This window comes from Lycium barbarum, chromosome 6 (assembly GCF_019175385.1).
Source record: "Lycium barbarum isolate Lr01 chromosome 6, ASM1917538v2, whole genome shotgun sequence".
Classification (NCBI taxonomy): domain Eukaryota; kingdom Viridiplantae; phylum Streptophyta; class Magnoliopsida; order Solanales; family Solanaceae; genus Lycium; species Lycium barbarum.
Genome location: NC_083342.1, coordinates 3,725,038 through 3,750,171, shown reverse-complemented (window position 1 = coordinate 3,750,171; position 25,134 = coordinate 3,725,038). Strand labels below are relative to the sequence as shown.

Genomic DNA, 25,134 nt, shown 5'->3' with positions numbered 1-25,134 from the left:
TTATTTATGTATATACAAAGACACATTTGGGATTTAAATTTTATTCGTATAATTTATAAGGTGCAATTTTCATTATTTTTTGTGTAGGTATAATTTTTTATGTTGCATTTTTTGGAATTTTGATAATATTTCTTGTGTTTCTAGTTAATTTTTTTTCCACAGTTTTGATTAAATTTAACAGTTAGAGTTTAATAAATATTTGATAAAGAGCCGAAGTACTCACTTACAACAACAACATACATACTTAGTATAGACCGATAAGTGGGTCTGGGGAGGTTAGAGTGTGTGCAGACCTTACCTCTACCATAAGGTTGTTTTCGATAGACCCTCGGCTCAAGAAAAGCAACTCCAAACAGACAGAAAAAAAATAACAGAAGTGAAGAAGTCATGTCACAACATATGAAAAAAGGACCCAAAACTTCTCAAATGATAATTTAAGGTACTATTTTGAACCTAGTACGAAAGACAAGGGAACATGTTTGTCATTTTCTCTTCAAATTCACATCCAAATTAAGTGGAACAGTATATAATATAACATCCAGAAAAGCGGGCGAATTTTTCCATCAGAAGATGGATTATACACTGGCAGCACTGAAATTGCTTTGCTCACAGCTACACTATGCCAAAGAAACCAAAACCCATCAAAACCAGCCTGCTTTCACTCTTTCCGGCATTCTTTTTCAACGTGCTTGGCTCCAGGTCTCAATAATACTCTCTCCTTTTTCTTCTCCCCCTTTCATATTCCCCCCTTTTCCCATTTAAAAAATAATGAACAATTAACCTAAATAGTCGTTTTAATCAGTGTATAATTTTTAGAGTTAATGGTCAAAAGCACATCTAAACTATTAATTTTTCGCGCACTTTCACACCCAACTATCAGTTTGTTCCATTTTTCCATATAAATTACCTGACTAGGCCAACTGTCAACTATTCGCTTTTGGCAAAACACATAAACAAGTCCTTTTAACTTGGCGGGAGCTGGCAACTATGACCTTAAACTTTGCTAGTGCACAAGTAGACACTTAAACTTGCCAAAAGTCGAACATGTAAACACAAATGTTTGATGTGACGCTCAGTGTTACGTCAGCGCCACGTTAGCATTTGTATTTATATGTTCAACTTTTGGCAAGTTTAAGTGCCTACTTGTGCACTAGCAAAGTTTAAGGTCATTGTCAACTCGCGCCAAGTTAAAGGGCTTGTTTATGTATTGTGCCTTCGCTTTTCCTACCTAAACTATTACCATCTACTCAATTAGGTATGTTTTAATACATAAATGGACAAACATGTTTGTCTAGTGATAGTTCACATCGTTCAGGTAGGAAAATGGAACAACTAATAGTTGGGATGCGAAACTCGTGAAAAAGTGATAGTTGAAACGTGTTTTTGACCATGAACTATAATTTATAGTATATACATGTTAGGAAAAGTAAACAGTGAATTCTGCCTACTAATGTCTATAAATCCCTTTAATAACTCGGTTTGCTTTGTTTTCTCCCAATTTTAATTGCAGGGTGTTCTGGTTTCAACGCCAACTACTGACCCTTCTGGACGATTTCTCCTCGATGATGGCACTGGGATCATTGAACTCCAACTCATTGGCGACTTCCTCCCTCTTTCTTGGGAGAAAGGTCAGTAATTTTGTTAGGGGAATTTACATATACCTTACATGAGGTTTCAATTATTACACTAACACACCCCTTCCTTCAAATTTTGTCTGTTACATATTTTGTGTGTATAAGTTAAATCATTTGATCTATTAGTGAACAGATTTGCTGTAGTAGTTTGGTCTTTTCCCTGCATTTTTAATAACAAAACTATTGGTAACTCTATTTGATCTTTACATGTTGCGTTTAACTTCTTCAAATGATATGCTGCTCCATTTTAAGCTTGTCTTTCCCTCCCATGAGGTTTTAAATACTACACAAACACACCCATTCCTTCAAATTTTGTGTGTTAGACATATTTTGTTTATAGAAGTTAAATCATTTGATCTACTAGTTGACAGATTTGTTGGTAGTAGTTTGATTTTTGTTTTCCCCATTTTGGTAACTCTATTTAGTCTTTTCATGTTGCTTTTAACTACTTCAAATGACATGCTGCTCTATTTTAAGCTTGTCTTTCCCTTATTATTTGTAGATACTTTAGCTATACTTTGCTTTTGAATGTTTGTTCTTCGTAAATTTGGAGTTATTTGAGAAAAGTCGAATATGTGGATGAATGGATTAGATTCTTGATCTAATATAATAAAGTTAATGTATAAACGGCTAATGAGTCTACTTATAAACTAACGAAGGTCTATGTAATATTTGGAATCATTGGGAACTCTACGGTACAGGTTGAATTCTCATTTCTCATGGGATCATGTGTAATTATACCTTTATTATTGTGTTCCTATTAGTTTCACAGCTCTTTTATATCAACTAATTCCGTACTTGTGTTTGCCTTCTTATTGAACAGGAATGTACGTTATGGTTGTTGGAGCATATTTTGTCCAGAAAGGCAGCCTCCCCTTAGTTAAGGTAAAAGGATAAACCTTTCCCTCTAAGTGACTGACCACTTCATTCATGTTGAATTAGGATTTTTCTTGTGTTAACTTGCTTTAGTGTGGTTGAACATTTTGGTTTGAGCTTATTTAGGTTGTTATGTCATTGACTGCATCAAATTTATCGAACTCGTAAAATGTTTTACTGAATGTTGCTTTTCGATTGTTTGATGCCTAGCTACGGATCAAATATTTTCCATCTCGTCTAAATTCATCTCCATTCTTCTATGAAAGAAAGTTCTGCATTTGGTAATGCTCCTGAGTCCTTAATTTTGATGTCTAATATTGAATTTTTATTAGTTTAGTAAGAGATCAAGTTTTACTCTTACACTCAACCTTAGCATTAAGGCTGCTTGCATAGCATGGGTAGGAACCTATAAGGCTATAACTGCAATGGTTGTGAAGCACAAGTAAGGGTGCGTTTGGTATGAAGGAAAATGTTTTCCACAGAAATGTTCTCTTGGAGAATGTTTTCCAGGAAAATAAGTGGGTTTCTTATTTATTTTCTTGTGTACGTAAGTAAAACATATAATCCTAAAAGCATATGTATATATTCTAGACAAATACTATGGGAGATGGAGGCGGGGGATAGGATTTTGGGGTTGTGGGATGAGGGCTACTGGGGTGGGGGTGAAGATGAGGTGTGTTGGAGGGTGGGGAGGACACAATCAATGTGGAATGCCACTTGTGGAACTTGTATTCCCTACTTCTAATAGGGAAGTCATTTTCCTCATTTTTAAGGAAGTTATTTTCCTAGAGACAGTGTTTTCCAAAAACTTTGAGTCTTTAACCAACCGATCATGGGAATATTGGAAAACATTTTCTGTTTTCCTCCATACCGAGTACACCCTAAATCTAGTCTCTAAAGACAAAAAAGGCAAATGTGGGGGTTGCTTTGTTCTTTTCAGTTGAATAAGATAATAGTAATGATGAGAAAGTCTGGAGCAGCTGCTGATGAGAGGAGTTGCAATTGGACAAGACCTAGCTTTTGTAACCATTTTAATGCTGTTTGACTGAATGTCACCTAGTGGAAACTTGAACTTCAACCATCTCAGCAGCATTGTAGAAACATTTGTCAAACACAACCGCATTACAAATTACGCTTTTGAAATTGGTCAATCAAATCTTGACCTCCCATTAGCTGCAAAGAGTAGCTTAGTTTTTGGACCATGCTTCATCTTTTATGCCTGAGTTCAAGCGCTATAGCAGGAAGCTGAAACGGCTTACATGTGTCGGTTCGGTTATGCTCTCAGCTCTGCAAAATCAGCAGGTTGGCTAACCCTTTTGAAAGCTTAGTAGCTGCTAGACCTGTCAAGTTCCCACTTGATTGTGCCAAAATGTAGTTCATTCGGTAGCATTGCTATCTTCCTACTTTTCTCTGAGTGGTTCAAACCATTCAGGATTAAAACAGAACGTCTTGTATCATGCTTCTTCCTTGCAAGATTCAGCAGATTATATGATATATTTTCCATTTCAGCATATTCATCATTGCCATTGGTTTTTTTTTTTTTTGATAATTGTGGTGTCCAGCCCAGCTTGCTCTTACCTCAACTAATTCCATGGGATACCTTCCACTAGCAACAGGTACCGGGTAACTCTATCCACCAAGGCTAGGACAGATGGGAAAAATCACCTAGTGTTTTTGTCTCAGTAGGGATTTGAACCTGAGACTTTATGGTTCTCTACCTACTTCATTGACTACTAGGCCACACCTTTGGGTATAATCATCATTGGGATATTCTATGCTATTGTAGTGGAGGACCTGTGGATTTTTTCTCCCGTATAGGACAGAGGGATTATGATAGGTAGCCTCTAGCATTCCATCTCAAAAGTCCCCAAACTACCTTGCTCCAATCCCATCAAGCATGCAGTAGATTGCACATGCGATTGATGCCAATAATACTGTGTATATTTATGCCAATGCTGTTGAACTTCAATTTTCAAATTTAACATAAAACCTTATACTCATCCGTTGAGGTTACTGATTCTCTTTGTCTAATTTAGTGGTTCATTTTGTCTCAAGTTTATTGTTGAAGTGAATGTTCTGCATAATGCTGTAAATATTTCTATTATCATATTATTTGCCAAGTTTAGGAGAACATCAAGTTTTAATCCTACTCATAACAGCTGATAATTATGCCTGTAGCATTAGTATGAACATACTTGTAAAAGCAAGCATTGGGAAAAAGGGGAAAATTTGAAGCCGATAAAAAACCGAAAGTGGTGAGGGGCGTGGGAGTGTAGAAGGAATTGTCTGGCTATTAGTCATGGAATAGTATGAATATCACAAAATAGTGAGTGGTGATGGGAGAGAATAGTTGTAGAAAATTTGTCTTTGTAGTTTAACCATCTCTTCAGCCCTACTCTTGTTACTCTTCACATTTCCCTAAGTTATTACTAAAGTGATTTTGAAAGAGAGAGAAGGTATATTGAGCTCATCTGTATCCTCTCTACCTTTATCGTCAGACAATATTGACTGGGGTGGCTGTCACTGTTGGAATATTATAAATTGCACAAGAAAGACGCTGACTGGAAAAATAGTGCTGGAATAGTTGTCTTTGTTAACCATTTTTCATTTGCGATACTCTTGTTACTATATAGACATTGCACTGAATGACTGAAGTAATAACTAGAGTGATTTTGGAAGAGATAAAGGTATTCTGAGGCTCTGAGCTCATTGATCATTGGTCTTCTGGCAGTATAGATCCATTTTAGAATCATTATTTTGCATTAAACATGAACTTGCACTTTGGTGAAACAATAGTCATCTTTGATAGCTAGGGGATTGTTTGTTAGCTAGCGGATTATCACTTGAAAATATGCAGAGCAAGTATATTCGGTTCTTTGACTTAATGTGTGTTGATGTAGCATTCTGTGAAAAAACATTGATGTGGTTTACATGTCTCTTGTTTCGGGGGTAACTTTTTACGATATTTCCAAGTATTTTCTCCCATTTCAGGTACACAAAATTGTTGATCTCTCGCCATTTCCTGATCGAGAATCGATGTGGTACCTAGAAGTTGTTGAGGTATTCAAGCTCTTCTACCAACCTCTATTTGAAGAGTAAATAAAGAGTGAAAATGCAGCCAGAAAAAGGATACATACTCGAGCTTGCGTGATTGTATCAAATGGAATTCTAGAATGACAAAATTTTGTTAAATTTAATTAACCTAACATGTTAATAACCTTTTTAGGGGTAGTAAAGTTATACTTTTATTGTTTCTGTTTTTTTCTCCTACGAATTACTGTAGTATATTAAATCATTGTCAACACCTCCCCAGTTATTCTTTGCAAGCATTGTGCTACCGAACATTATATAGTCTCTTGACATAAATTTTGAAATAAAACAAGGGAAAAAGGTAATTTTTAGAAGTGTGAAGTGTTTCATATTGTTAAACTGGAGATATTTTCAGTTAGTTTCATTCATCAAAATTTTATGTGTAAACTACATGTAAGGAATTTATTGTTTTAGTGTAAACATAAAGTATATATTTATGGGGCAAATTTTGGGTGTAACACACAAGATTCAGCCCTCAAGTTCAATTGTAGTTAATTTATGTATATTTTCACTTTAATTACTTACAGCTAAATTCAAATTATTTGATTTGATATAAATATCGAGGGCGGATAAATATTTACCTAAAAGTTCGGGGGTATCATATATACATGAGCTTGACGATTGTTTCAAATAGAGCTTTAGTCCATTTTTTTTGCGCGGATTGCCCTTCTTTTGGGGTGGTCTTTAAATTTTGCCCCTCATATTTGTGGTCTTTAAATTATGCACCGCATATTGCTGGTCTTTAATTTTTGCCCTTCGCATTGCAACTCTGAGCGTTCACGCAAAAATTATGAGGTTTTGAGTTCGAACCCCCGCTCAAGCATAAATTAAAAAAAAAAATTGCAAGGCAAGGTTTGGGTCGCGTGTATGCTGGATCCGGCATACACTTGTTAAGGAATTACCAAATTTATGCCGGACCCGGCATCTCATGCCTTATGGGCAGACTTGGCATAAGTATGCTGGGTCCGGCATAACTTTGGAAATTCCTTAGGAAGTTTATGCCGGTGAGGGCATACTTATGGGCAATCTTTTAATGGGCAAACTTTATGCCGGACTTGGCATAAACTTGTGAAGGAATTACCAAAGTTATGCCGGACCCGACATACTTATGCCAAGTCTGCCCATAAGGCATAAGTATGTCGCGTCCGGCATAACTTTGGTAATTCCTTCACAAGTGTATGCCGGTGGGGCATAGCGAAATTTAAACTCTGCTTTGCGATTTTTTTTTTAAATTTTGACTGTGTGGGGGTTCGAACCTGAAACCTATGGGTTTTAGTCGAAGGACAAAATTTAAAGATTTCAAATATGAGGGCAAAATTTAAAGACCACCCCAGCAGCAACTTAAATTACATTAATGTGAGTAACCTTCGTGGGGACGTGTATTAATGTTATTATTGGTGGTATGTAAGAAATTGTGGGCACGGGTATTAATGTTATTATTGTTGGTAGGTAAGCCTGTTATCCGGTTCAAACCGGACCGGACCGGACCGGTAATCGGTTAGTAAACCGGCCGGTTTCCGATCTAAAAATCGGAACCGGTTCCGGTTTACCGGTTTCAAACTAGAAACCGGACCGGTCCGGTCCAAAACGTTACAAAACCTCTTTTTTTTTTTTTGTATAGTATATATATATTATAGTATTTATAGTATGTTGTAGGTATATTTAAATATGTTATATAAGTTTATAAGTAAAGTTTATATATTTACTGACTAACCGCATATACGTATATATATATATATATATTAAGTTATATGCTTAAGTTATACTACATATACGTAAAATATACTAAGAATATATTTATATATATCAATATACTTAGGTTATATAACTTATATATATATATATATATATATATATATATATATATATATATATATATATATATATATATACTAGTTATGTGAGGCCCGTGCTAAGCCCGGACCCAAACTCAAGATATAAAAGTAGATATTTTAATTAAAAAAATATAATTTGTGTTAATACAAGTGTACAACAACAACAACAAACACCATATACCTATTGTAGTCCAACAAGTGGATAATTATGTTAGTAATAATTAAATTTCATATAAGTATATTTTTAATATATGAAAGCAAAATTTTCATTCCACTCCTTTAATAATTTAACTTCCATTTTGATGAAATTATTTAGTTCAAATCAAATGTGGAGCCAAAATTTGACATTTATAAGTTATGTATCCTAATTTTCTGAAGTTATTTAGTTCTAAATAAATAATCTATACATAGTTAATGAACTTTTAAGACAAATACATAATTTAACTTGTGCAGCGGATGGAACTCCTCCTCTCTTAATTAGGGATTAGGGGTTCGAACATGGATATGGGAAAAATCTTTGGAGGAAGCGCTTCCCCCGAATAGGCGCGATACAGTGCAAATTATCTGGATTAATTGGGCTCAAATGCAGATATCGAACACCAAACAGAAAACCAAAGAACATGAAAAATGAGGTAGGAGGTTCGATAGCTTTTGAAAAGTAGACTTTAAAAATAAAAAATAAAAAAATTGACTTAATAAATAAGATTAGGACCTAAAAGTAATTAATTAAAAAAATTTTAAAAAAAATTAAAATTCTTGTGAGGACTACAAAAGTCTCCAAGTTTGCTCTTATATACAGTAGTAATATTTAAGTTATATGTATACTATATATACTTATATATGTTTAAGTTATATGTATTATAACTTAAGTTATTTATAGCTTAAGTTTTTTCTAAGTTTATAAATTCCTATTTTATAAATTAAGTATATTTATATTATAAGTATATTCTTAGTGTATTTTAGTTATTTTTCAAGTATATAACTTTCTAGTTTTTAATTTAAGTAGATGTATATTATAAGTATATTTTTAGTATATTTTAGGTATATTCCTAACTTAATATAAGTAAAAATATGAACACAAGTAAATAGAAGAAAACTCAATGAGCCATATATTTCATTAATTCATGGATAATATTTATTTGCAAGTTGTAGTTTTTTTTAACTTGCAAATAATACATGAGTTGTAAAGAATAGTAGAATAATAAAATAAAAAATTGTCAATCATTTGGTTAATATCCGCCATATCATATTCGGTCATGGAGATATCTTCAAAGTCTTCCATTTGGTCAGCTCCACTTGCTATCAAATCTTCAATCTCTTCATCTTCGCCTTCCACCGCTTCTAAGTTTTGGTTGCGTCACTCCGATCTAATCCAATCGCGAATGCACACTAGTATTTGCAAGCTAAAACCGGATAATGAGTGTCTATGGTCTCCAATTTGTTGTCTTCCTTGGCTAAATGCACTCTCCAAAGCCATGGTTGATATTTGAACCGTAAGGATATCTCGAACCATTCTTGAAAGTATCGGATGACTCGCCTTGCATTTCTTCCACCATGCTAAGACGTCCAAATCATCTAGTTTGTTGATATCCACATTTGGTTGCATCAAATAAAAGTGATATTCATCAAAGTTTGCATTATGAGAAGGGGTTGGATGTGAACGTAAAACTTTTAAATGCGACCAACCCGACAAGCCCTTTTTGCTACTTTGAGAAGTAGTAGGGCGTGGAGCAATGGGTGTACCATTTTCTTTCAAATTAGAATAATGACTAAAAACTTTTCTAAACTCGGCATCAATCGCGAGCTCGGCGTCAATTAAAGATGGTTCAACATCCTCTTCACTTTCTAAAAAGGTATAAATTTGATTAACCAATGCTCTAGTATAAGACATTTTTAAATAAGGATTTAAAAGAGAATCCAATATAAATAAAGTTGGGATGAGAAAAAAATACTTCTTAAATTTTATTGTCATATTAAAAATAGCCGCTCGATAACGGGATTTATTTTTATACTCTTGTAAAACTCTAGCTTTTCCCGCTAAGTAGTCTAAAATTCCGGTTACCGTGGGATAAAATTGTCTAGAAAAAGCAAGAGTTGCATTATAAAAATTTTGTAAGAGTTCAACACATTCCTTAACATCTTCCCAATCGGTAATATTTAACCAATCATCATTATTTATATTAAAATGGTTATGAACTTGTTGTATAGGAATCCTATACTCATATGCTTGTTGTAACATAATGTAAGTGTAGTTCCACCTAGTCTCAACTTCTACTTGAATTTTCCTAGGTCTAAGGCCATTTTCCACATAAGAATTCTTAAAATCTCTCAGTTTTGCCCTATTAGCATTAACAAAAAGAAACGCAATGGCATTTCTAACTTTTTGAATAGAATCTTCAAAACACTCAAGACCATCTTTAACAATTAAGTTTAAAATGTGACAATTACATCTCACATGAAAAATATTTTTTAGCGGAGGGTTTAATTCCCTTTTTAAAAGACCAACCGCCTTTGTATTATTAGAAGCATTATCTAAAGCAATACAAAATGTTTTTCTATAAATGTTAAAAAATCTCATAATAGTAGACATTGAATCCGCTAAAAAATTTCCATCGTGACGACCTTTCCCTTCATCATATAAAAAAGTTATAATTCTTTTTTGCATCACCCAATTATCATCAACCCAATGACATGTAATAGCAAAAAAATCTAACTTGTTAAGACTAAGACCCAAATCGGCGGTAAGAGAAACATTACAATTTAAAGAATTAAATACGTGGTGCAAATAAAATCTATATTTTTTTATACAAATCTATAACATCCGCTCTACAAGTACTTCTAGGAATACCCTCAAATAACGGATTATAACAACGTTGAATATAAGTAACAAACCCCAAACTCGAAGGAAAGAAAAATGATAGAGCATCAAAAGCAATCATTTTAGCTATTTCTACACGTTCTTTTTTCTTGTCAGACTTAAAATTTTTACCGGTTCGTGGGTTTATCGTCATTTGAATATCCGCAGATTTGAACCCGTTTGCTTTCCCGAAACATCCTTATGTCTACTTTTCATATGATTCGTTAGTGTACCCGTTCCACCATCCTTACTAGTTTGTTGCCTAAAAACAAATTCTTGTTTACATATATTGCATGTAGCTGCTTGTCTTTCCTTATTCTTAGTCATAAATCCCCAGATTTTAGCGGTTGGCTTACGAGTTCTAGGCGGTTTGTCTTGTGTATGTGATTGTGCAGGACCTGTATCTCCTATGGGATTTTCGGAGGCTTGTGTTTCATCATCATCATCATCAATTTCATTAAAAGTGTCGGTATAATGTTATTGCATTGCCTCATGATCTAAAAGTGGATTATTTCCACCAACATCAATACCTAAATTAGGTGTTTCGTTCACAAATGTTTCCTCATTAAACCCACCCCTAACAATACCACTACTACCGGCACCACGTCTAAATCTCTTCGCCATTATTAAATAGAATTAATTTAAATCACATCAAATAAATCACAAGAAAATAAATTGCAACAATTAAATTGCATAAATTAAATAGCGAAAAATAAAGATAGAGTTGGAACGAAGGTACCAAATTGGCGGACTAATTTCCAACAAAGTGAAGACGGCTAGAATTGCAAATCCACCAAAGTTACTTCGGATTGTTGCAAAATCACCAACTCCCCCAACAATATTATAATTGCAAAATTAATAATTGAAACTAGAATAAGACTTTATAATATTTAATTGAGAGAAATTTAAAGTGGCTAATTGTTGCAAAGTAACTGTAATTGAGAGATTGAGAGAAGGAGAAGAGTGAATTGGTGTGGATTAAAATGGAAATGGAGAGGGGTTTATATAGGGGATGGGTTAAAGTGTTAAAAAAGTTTGGGGGGGGGGGGGGGGGGGGGGGGGGAAAGGGGAGTTTGGAACCGTTTGCCAACGACCATTTTTGCAAATGGACCGTTGGCCAAAGGTTCAGCCCAATGTCCCAACGGCTACATTTAAAATAATAATAATAATAATAATTTTGACCGGTTTAACTGGTCCGGTTCCGGTCCCAAAAAAATTGAAACTGGGTCGGTATGTATTAAATGGTTAACCGGAACCGGTTCCACCGGTTCCGGTTCCAGTTCCGGTTTTACCAGTCCGATTATCGGTTTGAACCGATTAACCCAAACCGATTGACAGGCTTAAGGCAATCTATCTTGACAAAACTCGTATCCCAAAGATGTTATACAGGCAATCTAAGTTTTAGGGCCTGTTTGTCCATAGATACCAAAAAAAATTCACTTTTTTGTTGGAATTTTGGAGTTGGAGTTGTGTTTGGTCATAGTTTTTAAAAATGCAGTTTTTGTTGAAATGTAGTTGTAAAAAAGTGAAAAAAGTAATATTTTTTGAAAAATATTTTTTTTTTGTTTTTGGAATTCCGGAATACAACTTCAAGTTCTATTCAGAATTCTTATGGCCAAACGCTGAAAAGTGAAAAAAGTAAAAAAAAAAAAATCCGGAATAAAGTAAATAATTCTTATGGCCAAACGCCCACTTAATGATTGATTTCACAATTCGAATCGTGATGTAAAAGTCAAACAGAGAATTATATCGCTGCTCTAAGACTCCCTTCAATAAAGCAGATTAGTGCACGAAACATCCCGCGTTCGTGCAGATTTCAAGGAAGGATCAAACCACAAGAGGGTGCAGACTTTGATGCAAGCATTAATTACTAGTTTCATGATAGTAGTGACCTACGGGTCAAACATACCCAGCCAGCTTTACCATTGACTTGAAGCTAAGAATAAGCAATGACTTGAGTTTAATAGGGAAACAAAACTGATATATTAGAGTTATTCAATACTTATATTGATAAAAGATAAACCATAAAAAGTTTTAAATACTCACAAATTAGCCTGAACATCATTGTTATTTAAAAAAAAAGGAGGGAAATACACACCATTTAAAGGGGAAAGGGGAAGAAGGGGGGGGGGGGGGGGGGGGATTTTTTATCTAGTGATGTGAGCAACAAAAGATTCCATGTCCTTCTGAGTTACACCACCCTCCATCACTGACAACTTCACTGCTTCCTTCAGCTCTACAGCTCTCTTCTTCATCTCCTCTCCCTCCGGCGACATCATTAATGTTCTCACAGCTTTCTCAACAGTTTCTGCATTCACCACTTCATTTCTTTTCTCCCATTCTCTCACCGATATCCCGATTTTCAGCCCTTCAGTTATCATTAGAGCATTTCTAGGCTGATCAGAATGCATTGGCCACGCGGCAATTGGCACTCCCATTGAAATACTCTCCATGCAAGAATTCCACCCGCAATGACTCATGAATCCACCTGTCGACACGTGTCCCAAAATTTCCAATTGCGGGGCCCAATCTCTCATCACGAGCCCTCTTTCCAATACCCTCTCCTCGTATCCTTCAGGCAATTGACATTTTCGTACGTCACCTGAGAATATATCTCCTTTATCTGCGTCCCTCAGGACCCAGATAAATTGTTGTTGACTCTGCTCCAACCCAAAAGCTAGCTCTTTGATTTCCTCTTCAGATAACGAAGTTGTTGATCCAAATGAAACGAAAATCACCGAGTTTACAGGCTGTTTATCGAGCCATTCTAGAGAATAATGGCGGTTAACGACAGTTGTTGGAGTTTCAAGTTCTACAGGATTGAATGGACCAAGAGCCCAATGTTTAAAATCCTTATGACCAGACATTTTTTCTAGTAGATCAAGATACAATCCTTCGATAACTCGAGATGTACTGAAAATATTTCCAGCACCATAAACCCTAGCATCTATTTGTTTCTGAGCAAATTCTTCCAGTTCAGGAGAATTACACCCTTCGAGAGATGGAAGTTGTTTAAGTACAACTTCCACTTCAGGAGGTACAACTGGTTTAACCGCATCCCAAATGTAAGAAAATACAACAAATGCAGAAACAGTGTGTAAACAGTAGCACTCAGTATTAGGTATCTTGGGTACCTCCTGAACAACATAAGAAGTTAGGAAATCATGAATCACGACGACTTTCCTCGATATTCGTGCCATTTTTCTAACGAGGTCTGTAACAGGTTCGCGTAGTTGGAGAGAGGAGTTAAATGCAGGGACTAGTTGTGAAGGGAATTTAATGCATGCGTTAGGGTTCGGAGGAGGGATATCGAATGACACGTGGAATTCGGAGAAAATGAGGTTTGGGGTACTTTTTAGGGGGTCCCAGTCGCGTGCTCGCAACTGAGCTTGATGTACGTGAGCAGTGGTGCTCACGTAGTAAACGGGGAGGTTGGAGGAGAGGCGGCGGGCGAGTTCGAGGGATGCATGGAGATGGCCTTGTGCAGGAAGAGGAACTATGACTACAACAACGTCTTCTTGTTGTTGACATTGTTGATCTACATGTTTTGTTGTTGTTGTTGCTGTTGTCATTTTTTTTCTTTGAAAGAGAAGTGTGAATGAAAGGAAAGGAAGAAGGAAAGAGTAAGAAATGTTTGAGCAAATTTTAGTTGCTTTTTGGTAAGCTCAAGGTGAGTTATTTATCGGAAAAGGGCCAAAATTACTTCTCAATTTTGAAAAATAGTTCATTCATACCCTTCGTTATACTTTAGGGCTAATTATACCCTTATGTCTAACTGCTGCCACGTGGCATCATCTCAGCCCTTCAAAATTATTTTACCCTCAAATAATTTTTTACCCACTAAAATAACTCAAAACGACCCAAATTTTTTTTTCAGCAAAAATAATACGGAATTATTTTTATATTTTTTTCTGGAAAAATTATCTGTATTATTTTTGCTGAAAAAAAAAAATCGGGTCGTTTTGAGTTATTTTAGTGGGTAAAAAATTATTTGAGGGTAAAATAATTTTGAAGGGCTGAGATGATGCCACGTGGAAGCAGTTAGACATAAGGGTATAATTGACCCCATAGTATAACTGTAAGGGTATAATTGGCCCTAAAGTATAACGAAGGGTATGAATGAACTATTTTTCAAAGTTCAGTGGTAATTTTGGCCCTTTTCCGATTATTTATAATGCAAAGTCTTTTTGCTTTAATGAAATAAAATGATGCTGTACCACTCCCTCCCTTTCAATTATCTTACTTTTTCCTAGAATATATTTGGTATGAGAGGAAAATGTTTTTTATTTTGATTTTTTCATATTAGATTGGTCAAATTAGTTTGTGATGTATTTTCTAAGGAAAATAATTTTCCTATTAAAAAACAAGTTCCATAACTTACATCTCATGCTTATTAAATTATCTTTTGACTACCTTCCCCCGCCACAATATTTAATTAGATTATATTTAGTTGTATGGGATAATTTTTCTGGTTCCTTGCCATATACCTTTAAGTAATTAAGAAAATTAATTATTTTTAGGAAAAAAAATGTTTTTGTCCATACCAAACACACCCTTAGCCTTAGTATTTTAAAAACAATGTTCGTATATTTAATAAAATTTTAATTACAATTTTCTCATTTTATCCTTGATCACATTCCCTTATATGAATGAATTGTATGTTTAAGATAACAAAATTTATTGGATATTTTTTGGTGTCTACTATACATGCCCTTAGGTTAAGGCTACAAAATTATAAACTCTAAATTACATCTTTATACTTTATCTTCAATCAAATTAAAACACGTGAAATAAAACATAATGAATATTACTTTTGTGTCTCAAATTATCTGTCCTTTTTTTAGTGTTACACGCACCCTTAAGAAATATTAATTAGACCGGGTATTTAACCTACTTTATCCTTATTCATATCTCAGTTATAATCTCTCTTCATTAAATGTTTACTCTATTTATATTATCTTCATTAATGATAAATAAATTCTATAGATGATAAAATGAAAAAAAATTAATTATGTCTTGAACTTTTAAAATAATAAATAATTTAAACAATTATTTTTAATAACTATGACGGATAATTTAAAACGGAGGGAGCAACATGATTTTTCAGGAAAATAAGTAATAAATTTGGTTGACTGGGGGTAGGACCCTTTTCCCTTCCCGAAATGGGGCAGCTATAATGATGTATCATACTTGATAGTCCCCAAAAGATGCGTCTAAGTGCCAGCAACAGTACTTGGAGTTGGGAACTCAATTTATTGTTATTCTAACTACTTTCAATTATGGAAGTAATTATTACTTCATCCGTTCACTTTTACTTCTCCGTTAGATTTTACACTTCTCAAGAAAAGGTACCAAGACAACAATAATAATAGGCAATAAAAGTGAACGGAGGAAGTAATTAATACTCTATCAACAATAAAAGTACATTTAAAAAAAAAACAATAAACCATTTCTTACTTTTCTAAAACGTTAAATATTCTGAAACAAATTTAGTTGTAAAAATGACTAACAATTGTTTGTCCTCCATATGAAGTTGTAGTTTCAAAGCATACGTATTGACAATATGCTTTGACGATAGAGGCGAAACTAAATTTTAAGTTTATGAATTCTGAATCTGAAAAAAATATAAATAAACATATTAAGTGAACTTTTAAATATAAATGTAAAGTTTGAACTAAAGTAATTGAATTCCGCCGAACTCATAGTCAAATTAAGCTCTAGCTCCGCCCCTATATGGTGGAATTAGTTTGAAAACCTTTCCTAGAAAAGGAGTATCTTATCACTGAATATTGCAGGTAACTAACGTCATAAATCCAAGTTATTACTTTTTCTGTTTTATTTTACTTATCGTGTTTACTAAAAATAATATTTAAAATACTGATTGTTTTAGAAAAATAAGGGAGAATTGATGATTATTTGATTTCCAATTTTACTCTTCCTTAATAGATGTGGAGAGAGATCGACGTGGCAATAACTTGAAGATTACTCCCTCCGTCCTATAATAAGTGTCACCTTAGCCAAAAAACACGCATATTAAGAAACTAATAATGCAATGTGAAGTTTATCAAATTATCCCTATATTTTTTTGCTTGATTAGAACATGCACAAGTAGTAGATAGTGGCGGAGCCAGGTTTTTCATCCAGGGGGTTCAAAAATTCTAAAAGGTAAATATACGAAGAAGTCAAGGGGTTCAACATCTATTATATATACATAATAAAATAATTTAACTTTGAAAATACACTGTAATTTTTCGCCGAGGGACCCCTGGACATACGCTAGCTCCGCCCCTGGTAGTAGAACTTTTTGACTTTGGGAATCCAACAATACCAAGTTACTATATGACTTTTCCAATCATCATTTAGATATTACTTTAACTTGTTAATTTTTGTCTAAGGGTAGACATGGAAAAAGCTAGCCAATTTATGTCTTGATTTTCTAATGTGACACTTATTATGGATAATTTTTTTTGTTAAGATAACACTTATTATGGGGACGGAGGGAAAACTTCTATAATTAAAAATATAAATATTTTACATAGAAATATTAAAAACAGAAAATACAGACCATAGAGAGTATCGACGAAGTCATGCATTTGCACACCAGCACGTAATATCCTGCATGCATGGGGACCCATCTGGAGTTTGGCGGTAGTAATGAAGAGATTCCACTCTTGGTTAAAGTGCATGTTAAATGCTATTCATTCAGTTATTCTCGTAAATGGAAGGTAGCTTTGTCCTCACATGTGATGTAATTTTACTTAAAAAAAAATTAAAATAGAAATTACAAAGCAATAAATATGCTACGTTTACGGGTTCACGCGTGTTACCTCATTTTAACACGAGAAATATGACAATATTTAAGGGAAAATGACCTAATAATACCTATTACAAAACATAAGGATACTTTTTCTTATTTACAAAACATATCAATAAAATTACAAAGTATATCAGATTTGGGCTTAATGAGATACCCACGATTTTAGGTTTTTTTTAAGGAAGAAAATCTAATTTTAAATGTGCACTTAATTCTAAGATAGTTATCATTTAACTTCTTCTTCTTTTTAAAAATCTCTCTCTCTCTCTTCCCCCCCCCCCCCCCCCCCCCCCTTCTATGATAGACACCATTTTCATACCTAAAATCCACTTCTTTCCTAGTATAAATTTTCAAACCAATAAGTATTTTTGATTACTAACTTGTGTATTAATTGTCTATAAAAATTGATTTGTATTGTTTTGAGATATATATGATCATTGTGTGTTTTGAAAATCTGTATAAATTATATAAACTGTAGTTTTAAAAAATGTTAAAAACTAATATATGTATGAAATGTGTATGGAATCTGTTATATGTCAATTTTTAGACATATGCGGCACAATGTATATGAAATGCAAACAAATTAGATATCAATTAGTCTTAAAAATGTTGAAAACTGATATGTGTATGAAATGTGGATGAAATTTGGTTTGTATCAATCAGAAAACTTATTATACATATATACTTTCGCATAATCTATACATACTTTGATTAGATTTTATACAATTTATATGTACTTTATCATATCACAATATACATACAACTTTTATACATATTTCATACGTTGAAATTATAACGAATTTATACATTTATACATATTGCATACAAAAATTAATATATATTTATTTTATGGTGTATGAACTTTGTATGAAATCTGGTTTGTATCAATTACAAGTTTATTATACATATTTTTCTCAAAATTTATACATTGATTAGATTTTATACAATTTATATGTACTTTATAATAATCAAAATACACATAAATGTTTTATTCATATTTCATATATAAAAATTATAAGAATCTATAAAGTTATACATATTGCATACGAAAATTATACATATATGTTTTTTGGTATATGAACTTTGTACATAAAAATTATCGATTATAATGGACTTTTTCAGTAAAAGTTAGAGAAAATTAGGTAACAATATCTCTTAATTTTGAATGGGGAGAGAAAAATGGATGAAATAAGGAAGGAAAAGTTGGAGAAAATCAGGAACTATATCTCTGAATTTTGAATGGAGAGAGAAAAGTGGATAAAATAAGTAAAACGATTTCCTTACCTTATTTAATGTGTTTTATTTGCTTCTTTTTAATCTACCTAATTCATATAGATTTTGTAACAAGTCTATTGATATATTTTGTAAACTGAAAAATATCGTCATGTTCTGTAAATATACCCTCTTATCATGTACATATATGTTTTTTGCCCAAGCTAAAGCCGTCAAAATGAGTTGGGCTCATGAAGCCTTTTTAGAATTGTGATTTATAGGCCCAACCCAAGTTAGCCCGCTGACCTTTGAGGCTTAACTAATGTTGGGCTCTTGCCAGCCCGTGGGCCAAAGTAATTTTATTCTAATTTAATATTTGAAGAAAAGGTAAAAACTAAAAATAGTGTAATAAGCTTAATAGCATGTTGTTAAGTTTTTTGAAGGTCAAAAGTGTTTATTTTAAAAAAGTGAGGCATTTGACCAAGCTTTTAGGAGAAAATAAGTGTTTTTTAGGAGTAGGAGAAGTTGCTTTTCAGAAGCTAAAAAGTAGTTTTTCCCCAAAAATACTTTTGACAAAAATACACTTATAGTCTGTCTGACCAAGTTTCTAAAATCAGCTTATTTTGAAAAATTCTTTTTAAAAAAGTACTTTTGATGAGAAGCAATTTGTGTTTGATCAATTATTTTAAAAGTACTTTTGAACAACATTTGGTGTTTGATCAAGTTTTTAAAAAGTGCTTCTAGGTGTATTTTCTCATAAGCACTTTTAAAAAAAGGCGTTTCTACGGAAAAGCTACTTTTTTAGCTTTTGAAAAGCAACCAATCCTTTTGATAGTACGGTAGTAGCATCTAAATGTGCAAATATCGTAGCAGGAGCAGGGTCAGTCAAATCGTCTGCCGATACATAAACTGCTTGAAACGAGGTTATGGACCCTTCTTTTGTAGAAGTAATTATTTCTTGTAAAGAACCCATTTGGGTACTCAGGGTCGGTTGATAACCCACAACAGAAGGCATTCTACCCAATAAGATCGATACTTTATTTTTTAAAGTAAGCACTTTTTGTTTGGCCTACCAAAAGCTTGACCAAACAGGCTAATTGTTGTTCAAAAGTGATTTCAAATTTATTAGCAAAAACATGCAATATGCTTCTCAACAAAAGCACTTTTTTAAAAAAATATATGAAAAATCACTTTTCAAAATAAGCTAATTTTACAAGCTTGGCCAAACAGGCTAAAAATCATAAGTGATAAGTGTTGATTAATATTCCCACCACTAGCTTTCAACGCACAATTACCACTATAATCAACTTCTATTACGAATCACTTTTGTAACACCCCGTACCTTTAACTTAAACTTTGATCATGATCCTAGACTTAGAAAATCAGATAAAGAATGTGAGAGTTAGAATTTCTCTGTTCAATTGTAAGATGGTGGTTTACGCCCATGAACAGTTTACGCCCATGAACAGTGATCGTAAACTGAAACCAAGAATTTCTGAACATTCTGGAATTTGGTATTTTGATGTCACATGGTTAAATACGGACCGTATTTCGATTTACGGCCCGTATTTCAAAAAGTATTTGGAATTTGGGAAAACTTCCTTGATAAAAGTTGTAGAGAGTTGAAATACCTTTCTAACAGTATATTATGGGGGTCAAACGGACATCTGTACAAAGAGTTATGGCCATTTTACTAAGGAGCCGCAGTGCAGTCCGTATTGCAAAATACGGACCGTATTTCAGTTTACGACCCATAAACTGAAATACGGCCAGCATTGTTCAGGACATAAACTGCAATTTCACAGGACAGTATATATTCGTCCATATCAGTTCAAGTCATTAATTTTCATTCCCTCAAACCCTAGGTAAGTCCACTCTAATTATTCCAACTCAATTCTAATACATATCCTTGTAATCTAAACAAGAAATCATTCTTCCTAATCTAGGATTTTTCAAGAAAACCCATCTCAAGATTCAAGAATCAAGATTTAGGAAATCTTCTCCAAAAATTCAAGTCTTTAATTCAAGTTTTGGAGCAATTAAGGTATGTAGAACTTCCATCCACATGTGGGAATCTCTACGTTCTTCCCCATGCTTCGTTTCTTGATATTCATGAAGTTCAAATCCTAGGGCATTAAACCCAACATATTGGTAGCCCGTATTTATGTATTTATGTACATGAATTTTGTATCTATATTCGTTGTTGTATTCCTAATCTTCCATTACGGTTATTAGGAACCCTAGCTTAATTCATGAATCATGAATTCTTCCTCATGCGTTCTCATTATGGTTATATGAAACTTTATGATTTTTCCTAGCAAGTTCCAAGCATGTTTTCAAGTCAATTATATATATAATTATGAATTATTGTTATTACTCATGAATCAAGAACATCATTGCAAGACTTTGACAACTTATCTCAAGAAACCATGTTACAAGTTATTTCGTGAAATCATGATTACAAGTTATTTACAAGTTATTTCACGAAAATCATGAGCTTCTTAGCCAACTATATCATGTTCATGTTTTTGGGAATTGCTTAGTTAACCGAGAAGGCTCAGATAGCCTGAACCTACGTTGCCACCGTAGGATAAGGGTTGTCAGCAAGGAGGCAACACCTTCATTATGCAGTTTGGATCCTTACATGCTTATTATTACTTAAATCTCATATCCCTGACAAGGTGTGAGTGTTCTGCTGGTAGGACGCAAGTACCAGATCATGTTGTCGGTTATACTATAGCGTTCCCCACGTTACAAGCAGTTTTTACATACATGTATTTCCATTGATTTACTGTTTTCAGACTTTACTCACGTTTCATGCTCATGTTCAAGTTACATTCAATTTCAGTTCATGTCCCATACCTATGTTGTGTCATGTTCTTCATTTCAGCAGGTTTTACATACTAGTACTATTCACGATGTACTAACGTCCCTTTTGCCCGGGGCCTGCACTTCACGGTGCAGATACCGATTTTCAGGAGCATACACCTGCGCAGTAGGATCACTTCAGTTATCAGCTTATTGGTGAGCCCCACTTCTCTCGGGGTTCAACATGGAGTCTGCATTAGTATTCAGTTTATGGTAGTCCAGGGCCATGTCCTGGTAGTTAGTATTCAGACATGTTTTTAGAGGTTTCATAGACAGATGTTAGTTCATAGAGTCAGTGGTGTTTTCATGTTTGCAGACTATTATGTTTTCATGATATTTTATGCTATGAGATAAATTCAAGACTTTATTCCGCAAATTTATATTTTCATGATTCTTTAAATTACATCATATAGATTATATTGTTTTGATGCCCATGTTGACAAGCAAGCCACGAGGTTCGCTCGGACACATGCAAGCAAGGCCCGAGTGCCGTGTTACGCCCAGGCCATGGTTCGGGGAGTGACAACTTTTACCGCAATCACCTTCACCACCATCTTAATTGTAACACTCCGTACCTTTAACCTAAGCTTTGATCATGATCCTAGACTTAGAAAACCAGATAAAGAATGTGGGAATTTGAAATTTCCTCTTCAATTGTAAGATGGTGGTTTATGCCCATGAACAGTGACCATATTTCAATATACGGCTCGTATTTCAAGTCGTAAACTGGTACCAAAGATTTCTGAGCATTCTGGAATTTGGCATTTGGAGGTTACATTGTTAAATACGGACTGTATTTCAAAACTTATTTGGAATTTGGGAAAACTTCCTTGCTGAAAGTTGTAGAGCTTTGAAATACCTTTCCAACGGTATATTATGGGGGTCAAACGGACATCTGTGCAAAGAGTTATGGCCATTTTACTGAGGACATGCAGTGCAGTCCACACAGAATACGGACAGTATTTCAAAATACAGCCAGTATTTTACTGGGCGTAAAATTTAATTTTCCAGAATAGTATATATTCGTCCATATCAGTTCAAATCATTATTTTTCATTCCTTCAAGACCTAGAACGACCTCCTATCCTCTGTCATCATCAAGAACACCAAGGTAAGCCTACTCTAATTATTCAAAGTCAATTCTAATACATATCCTTGTAATCTGAATAAGAAATCATCATTCCTAACCTAGGGTTTTCCAGAAAACCCATCTCAAGGTTCAAGGTTCAAGATTTTGGATATCTTCTTCAAAGTTCAAGTTTTTAATTCAAGTTTGAAGCATTACCAGGTATGTAGGGTTGCTATCTACGTGTGGGAACATCATTGTTCTTCCCCACGCCTCTTAATCCATAAAGTATGAATCCTTACGAAAACTAGGGTTTCTATACCATGCTCATGACAACCCTAGGTCCATGTCCATGATTATATTATGTATGAATTGTTATTATTCTATCATTATGTTCTTAATAACTCCATATGATTATTGAGAATCGGTCTGTAATCCGTGAAAATCCATATCTTGTATTCCATGGGTTCTTTCATGCATGTTTTTAGTTAAAAATAATTATTTCATGAATATCCTACATGTCTACAAGTTTTCATGCAACTATATTATACAATTACTTTCATGCCATGATACAAAATACCTAATGCTAAATACAAGCTATTTCATGAAACCACGTTTACAAGTTATTTCGTGAAATCATGATTACAAGTCAAGTACAAGTTAATTCACGAAAATCACGGGCTTCTTAGCCAACTATATCATGTTCATGTTTTTGGGAGTTGCACAAGTTACCGAGAAGGCTCAGATAGCCTGAAACTACGTAGCCACCGTAGGACAAGGATCGCTCCGCCCAGTTAGGACGATTCCTTAATTTACACTAAATGGAATCCATCAGGAACATTACTACCTTATACCTTGGCAAGGTATAGGGGCTCTGCTGGTCCGGCGAGGTACCAGACTCCACGTACCCATGTGGTGATATCTTATTATCGGTTTATGAAATGCTCTCCCTACTTACCATGTTTTACTCATGTTATATATGTATTCATGCTCACGTTTATGTATAGGGTTTCAGATTCAGTTCTTATCATGTCATTTCATGTCCCATATTATTTCATTCAGTTGCTTTACATACCAGTACATTTAATGTGCTGACGTCCCCTTTCTATTGCCCGGGGGCCTGCATTTCACGATGCAGGTACTGATTTACAGGACAACACATCTGCTCAGTAGGACAGCATTCGTATCAGCTTATTGGTGAGCCCCATCTCATTCGGGGTTTAGTCAACTCTTTATTTTATGATTAGTTATGCATCTAAGGTATGCTGGGGGCCTTGTCCCAGCGAGTATGTTTTCTATGTTCAGACTTATGTTAGAGGTTTCATAGACTAGACAAGTCAGTTATGTCATGTCACGCTTTCGGGGTCGTATAGCCATTTTGGCTCATTCATGTTATTTTCGAAGTCATGTTTAAACAAGTATTTTGATTAAGTATTATGACTTATTGCATTTTATAAAGGCTCATCATGCATTCACGTTATATTCCGCTCATGTTATGCCTCATGATGATTCAGCAAGCTATGTAGATCGCTCGGTCACATGCAGTAAGACACCGAGTGTCGTGTTACGCCCAGACCATGGTTCGGGGCGTGACATTAATCACCTCTTTCACCATCTGCCTCCATCACTAGCCACCAACCAACTACCACACCTCTTAGCCATCATTAGGGGTGTCAAATGGGTGGATTGGATTGAGATTGGGCAAATGAAAATGGGCTAAGTTGATAAATGAGTTGGGTTTAAGATTAGCCCAAAACATTTTCGAGAAAAATATTTTCCTTCATATCAAACACACCCCAAACTTATAAGATACATAGTACAAGAAAAGTGAATATATAGAAAAAAATAAAAGTAAATCTCAAGTTTTGAGCCATGTTTGACACCCCTAGCCACCGTTATCAACTGCCTCTTTACAAGATGCAATCACTATTGTCAGTCGCGCGCCACAACCAATGCCCTCTAGCTCCGGTCTCCATCATTAGCCATCACATCATGGCCATCACAATCGCATTTATCGTTAACCTCTAGCGCCAACCATCACCCACAACTACCTACATACAATGGTGAATTCAGGATTTTCACGAAGGGGGTTCGAAAAATAAAAATATAATGTCTGAGATTTGAACTCGAACCTCAAGGTTAATTTTGAACCCCCTAAACACAGTCTCTAGTCTTGTTTTAGGGAATTCAAAATCTATATATGTATATAAAAAAGAAATTACCTTATACATACAGTGTATTTTTTTACCCAGAGGGTTAACGTGAACACCATCTTGCTCTCCTAGATCCACCCCTGCTTACATAGTTAGCCACCATCATGAGCCGCGACGATATATGTCTACATATAAATTTATCTTACTATAGTTAATTAATGTATATTATCATCTTATTAAATTATTTTACTGTGTATTTTAAGGAGGGGGGGGTGGGGGGAAGAAGTCAAACTTATAGTTGAAGTTATAAGTTTTGTACATGAAGACGCAGTTGAAGGGTGCGAGTAAATACTCCTAAACTTATTTCCCAAACTTCATATTTTATTAAGTTTGAAATTGAAGAAATGAACAATTTTTTTGATAGATAAACGTTTACTTAGTTAGTAATTTTTTAAATATAATTTCAAAATTTGGAACCAAAATCCATTGGCCAAACCGCCAAAATGGTAAAATGAGTCAACGTTAAGATCAACGGATATTATCGAATATCGAGTGAGGTGTAAGTCATCTTAACCATTAAATATATTTTCTTAATTTCTTCTTTCTCTTTCCCTCCCAAAAAGAAAACCATTCACATGTTTCTTCAAACGACACAACCACCAGCTTCATCGTCTTTTTTCTCTCTCACATACAATTTCTCATACACCTATATATACACTTTTATCATCCA

At 34.3% G+C, this 25,134-nt stretch overlaps 2 protein-coding genes across 3 annotated transcripts; one reads left to right on the top strand and one right to left on the bottom strand.

Annotated features, from left to right (window-relative positions):
• Positions 1-473: 473 nt before the first annotated feature.
• LOC132600510 (uncharacterized) lies at positions 474-5,917 on the top strand. Of its 2 annotated transcripts, none has more exons than XM_060313726.1 (4): positions 474-699; positions 1,511-1,628; positions 2,458-2,519; positions 2,721-3,092. In XM_060313726.1, the coding sequence occupies exons 1-4, from the start codon at positions 571-573 to the stop codon at positions 2,793-2,795; spliced, it is 384 nt and encodes a 127-aa protein (XP_060169709.1). In that variant the 5' UTR covers positions 474-570; the 3' UTR covers positions 2,796-3,092. The 2 variants fall into 2 exon arrangements, with proteins under 2 accessions (XP_060169709.1, XP_060169708.1); XM_060313725.1 differs by lacking the exon at positions 2,721-3,092 and adding an exon at positions 5,502-5,917 and having other exon boundaries at positions 485-699.
• Positions 5,918-12,255: 6,338 nt separating this feature from the next.
• LOC132600509 (zeatin O-glucosyltransferase-like) lies at positions 12,256-13,969 on the bottom strand. The gene has a single exon (XM_060313724.1). It carries the CDS (start codon positions 13,862-13,864, stop codon positions 12,440-12,442), a length of 1,425 nt encoding a protein of 474 aa, XP_060169707.1. The 5' UTR covers positions 13,865-13,969; the 3' UTR covers positions 12,256-12,439.
• Positions 13,970-25,134: the final 11,165 nt, after the last annotated feature.

What these genes read in the sequence shown, in the direction of transcription:
- LOC132600510 (XM_060313725.1), top strand. Translation starts at nt 571, where the DNA reads ATGGATTATACACTGGCAGCACTGAAATTGCTTTGCTCACAGCTACAC. An exon ending in TTCAACGTGCTTGGCTCCAG is followed by an intron (nt 700 to 1,510) that starts GTCTCAATAATA and finishes TTTTAATTGCAG; the next exon opens with GGTGTTCTGGTTTCAACGCC. An exon ending in GCAGCCTCCCCTTAGTTAAG is followed by an intron (nt 2,520 to 5,501) that starts GTAAAAGGATAA and finishes CTCCCATTTCAG; the next exon opens with GTACACAAAATTGTTGATCT.
- LOC132600509 (XM_060313724.1), bottom strand. Translation starts at nt 13,864, where the DNA reads ATGACAACAGCAACAACAACAACAAAACATGTAGATCAACAATGTCAA.